Here is a 3259-nt window from a genome sequence, read left to right as displayed (position 1 = left end):
TTGGGTGCTCCATAAAGGAGAATCAGAAAGCCTGCTGGAAGGAATCATGCACGTGAGGGTTCTCACTACACAGTACCTGCATACCAGGCCCCCAGTGATCCCTTATTACAGAAACTGGTGGGGGGGGGGGGGCCTCCTTTGAACAACTTACAATTCAATTTTCAGAACAATTAAGGCATCTGTCAAACTGTTTACCTGAGTCATTTTGGCACTTTTGGAATTCTAACTTAGTGCCTGGAACTTCAAAGCGTAGAAAAGTTCATATTCGGCTCCTATCCTCATCCCTTAGACCAAAGGCTCTAAATTTGGGTCTTATTCTTTATAGTTCAGAACAGAATTTATTTAACTAGCACTGACGTTCTTATTTAAAAATAAAGGAGGTGGGGGAATCGAGTTAAGCTCCAAAGTCTGTCCGAGAGGTGGGACAGTCATCAAGCACCGACTTGCCTTCCAAGAACAAACATGTCTCTGGCTCACTTTTCACGTGGCTGTGACAGGGACGGCCTTATTTTCTTCCCGTAGCAAGCTGGAGGAACGATTTAATCTACTGGGAGATACTTGTAAGTTAAAACGCTTCTCGGGTTTGTCAGCCAAGTTGCTGGGGCTTTCTGTAAGTTAACAGATAGGCAGATGTCACAAAAGAGGGCACTGGGGGCTCAGAACTGAGGGGAACTCCGAAAAGCGTTGGTACACGACCTCTGGGTCTTCCCATTCTCACTCGCCGAGAACTGAACTTCAACTTTAGGTTCCCCAGGGAACCTCTGCTGACCCCCGCGCCCACAGCTCTCCTACAGGGGTCCCCGTCCCAGCCTTCGAGGAAGCCGCGACCGTTGCCTCCCACCCCGCCGTGAGCACTCACTGCTCGGCCGGGCATAGCGTCGCAGGTCGGGGCTGCCCGCCAGCCACCGCCTTCCCGACCTCGCGTGCCGCGGGTCTCGTGGGGCCCGGGGACTCGGCGCCCGCCTCCCTCGCCGGCTTCTCCGCGCAGCTCGCGCCCGGCCAAGCTCCGGGCTGAGGCATGGCTCGCCGTCTCATGCGGCTAGCGCCGCACTGGTCCGAGCGGTCCCAGCCTTCCGGTCCAGCGCCCAGAGTGGCTGTCCCAGATCAGCTCCCGGCGCCTCTCAAACGTATGCTGGGCGCTTCCGCGCGCGTCACTGCGGCGCGCCCCACGGTCTCTGACGCTAAGGGAGGGGCCTTGAGAGCCAGGAAACCTTGACCCGACGATGGAGTTTGCGCTTGCGCGGGCTGAGCCGCCCTTCACCGCGCATGATCCGCTCCGCGCCGTTATTGGCCCAGACAAGCCTTGGTCTCAGGATTGCTGACGGGCCCCGGGAAGGAGCGGGTGGGACCGAGCAGCTGGAGGGGGTAGGGAGTGCCAGGACGCGTCCTGGCCGGAATGAGGAAGATGGCATTGAACCTTGAGGGCGCCAACGTGTTAGAACGACTTTCAATGACACTTGGCTTCCGAGCGTCGTGGTTCGCAGGCGGAATTTCCTGGCTGTTGAGCGAGGGATGTGGGCAGAAATGTTGCTGCGGCTTCCCGGAGCCCACTGGTTTTGGCCTTCACTGTGAAGGCACGTTGACTCTAGAGCTTGGAGTTACCGTCCCACCAATCCGGCAGCGGACGGGAGAGGCAAACGGATTCAAGTCAACAAAGTGGAGCAGGCTCAGCGCAGCGTGTGTTCTTGGGTTGTTAGTTGCCGTTTTATCAGTTCCCCACTTGGGCGAAGTAGAACTGCTCCGTAGGGTTTTCAAGGTTATGACCTTTCGGAAGCATATCGCCAGGCCTATCTTCTGTGGCACTTGTTGGTGGGTTTCAGACGCCAACCTTTGGCTAATCAAGCGCTGAACCCTTTGCTCCATGCAGGGATTTCTGTCTTGGATTATATTTTTTCAAATAGAAATTGTGATCTAAGAGGAGCAAGTGCGAAGGAAAAATATGAACAGACTTCAAAGATCAGAAGAAGAAACGTTTCATCTCTGGGGATGTGAGCTGAGGAGTAGCCTGTAAAGATGAGTAGCAATCCTGGATGCAGGAGCATTACTCAAGCAAAGAGCGCAGGACCAAAGATTGGAAAGGACAGCATGGGCAGTTGAGAAACCTGCTAGTTCAGGATGGCACTTACAGGAATAGGTTGTGGGTAGCAGGGCATTTTATTGCGAGATGTTACTGGAAATGGGATCCTGGCCACCAGATCATGAAAAACCATGTTAGCAACCAAGGAGCTTGCCCTTGGTCCACATTGAAAGATTTTGTTAGCTGCCTTCAAGTCCAACCTACAAGACTTCATGACCAGTTGCAGAAACAGAACTGTAATAGTTATTTCTTCCTTACTTTCTTAGGAAATTTTTATGTTTAGAGTAGCCAAATATTTTTGTTTTCTTCTTTTCTTATCCCCTTATTATCCACGTGTTGTTGTTGCTGTTAGGTGCCATGGAGTTGGCTCCAACTCATAGTGACCTTTTGTACAACAGAATGAAACACTGCCTGGTCCTGTGCCAGCCTCGCCATTCTTACTATACCACCACTCATCTGTCAATTTGTTCTACTGTGGTGGCTTGCCTGCTGCAGTGAGGCCTGAGGCTATGCCACTAGTATTTCAAATATTTCAAATGTCACCCATGGTGGACAGATTTCAGTGGAGCTTCCAGACTAAGACAGACTCAGAAGAAGGAAAGGGCCATCCACTTCTCAGAGAATTGGCCAGTGGAAACCTTATGAATAGCCGTGAAACACTGTCTGATATATTACTGAAAAACTTTATGAAACTTTATCATTAAACATAAGGTATATTAATAATAAACTCACTGCCATTTATTTGATTCTGACTCATAGCAACCCCTCCATTGGGTTTCCAAAGCTGGAAGACTTTACAGAAGCAGACTCCCTCATCTTTTTTCCTTGGAGCAGCTGGTAGGTTTGAACCACCAACCTTTTGGTTAGCAGTCAAATGTCTTAGTCACTACACTACAAGAGCATATTAATAATAGTTAACTTTCTATCTCAAAATTTCAGTTACAGCATATTAAAGGATAAAAGTCAGCATCATTCAAGGACTTTGCAGCCTGGTCAGGGGAAAGGGTCAGTGTGCTTGTGCAGTGTAGTAAATTACTTAGTGTGGCTTTTCTACCCATAAGTCTTTGTAAACTCCAAGGTGGGATTTTCTATGAGCAACTGAGGAGCTCCTGATTGCTGAAGTTGTCCACCTGGAGTGTTTCTGTTGGGAATGGCACAAAACAATGTTCTGGGAGGTGCCCA

General features: G+C 50.2%; 1 protein-coding gene across 1 annotated transcript in view; it reads right to left on the bottom strand.

Annotated features, from left to right (window-relative positions):
- The window catches only part of OTULIN (OTU deubiquitinase with linear linkage specificity), a 49178-nt gene extending 48143 nt beyond the window's left edge, over positions 1-1035 (bottom strand). Inside the window, exon 1 of the mRNA XM_007954198.1 lies at positions 860-1035. Within this exon, the coding sequence (XP_007952389.1) occupies positions 860-1035 (176 nt within the window). The remainder of the gene's footprint in view (positions 1-859) is intronic.
- Between the last annotated feature and the right edge of the window lie 2224 nt (positions 1036-3259).

Source organism: Orycteropus afer, unplaced genomic scaffold (assembly GCF_000298275.1).
Source record: "Orycteropus afer afer isolate SDZICR_OR568_19922 unplaced genomic scaffold, OryAfe1.0 scaffold00442, whole genome shotgun sequence".
Lineage (NCBI taxonomy): Eukaryota > Metazoa > Chordata > Mammalia > Tubulidentata > Orycteropodidae > Orycteropus > Orycteropus afer.
The sequence above is the reverse complement of the archived record's forward strand: the minus strand, read 5'-3'. Positions and strand labels throughout refer to the sequence as shown.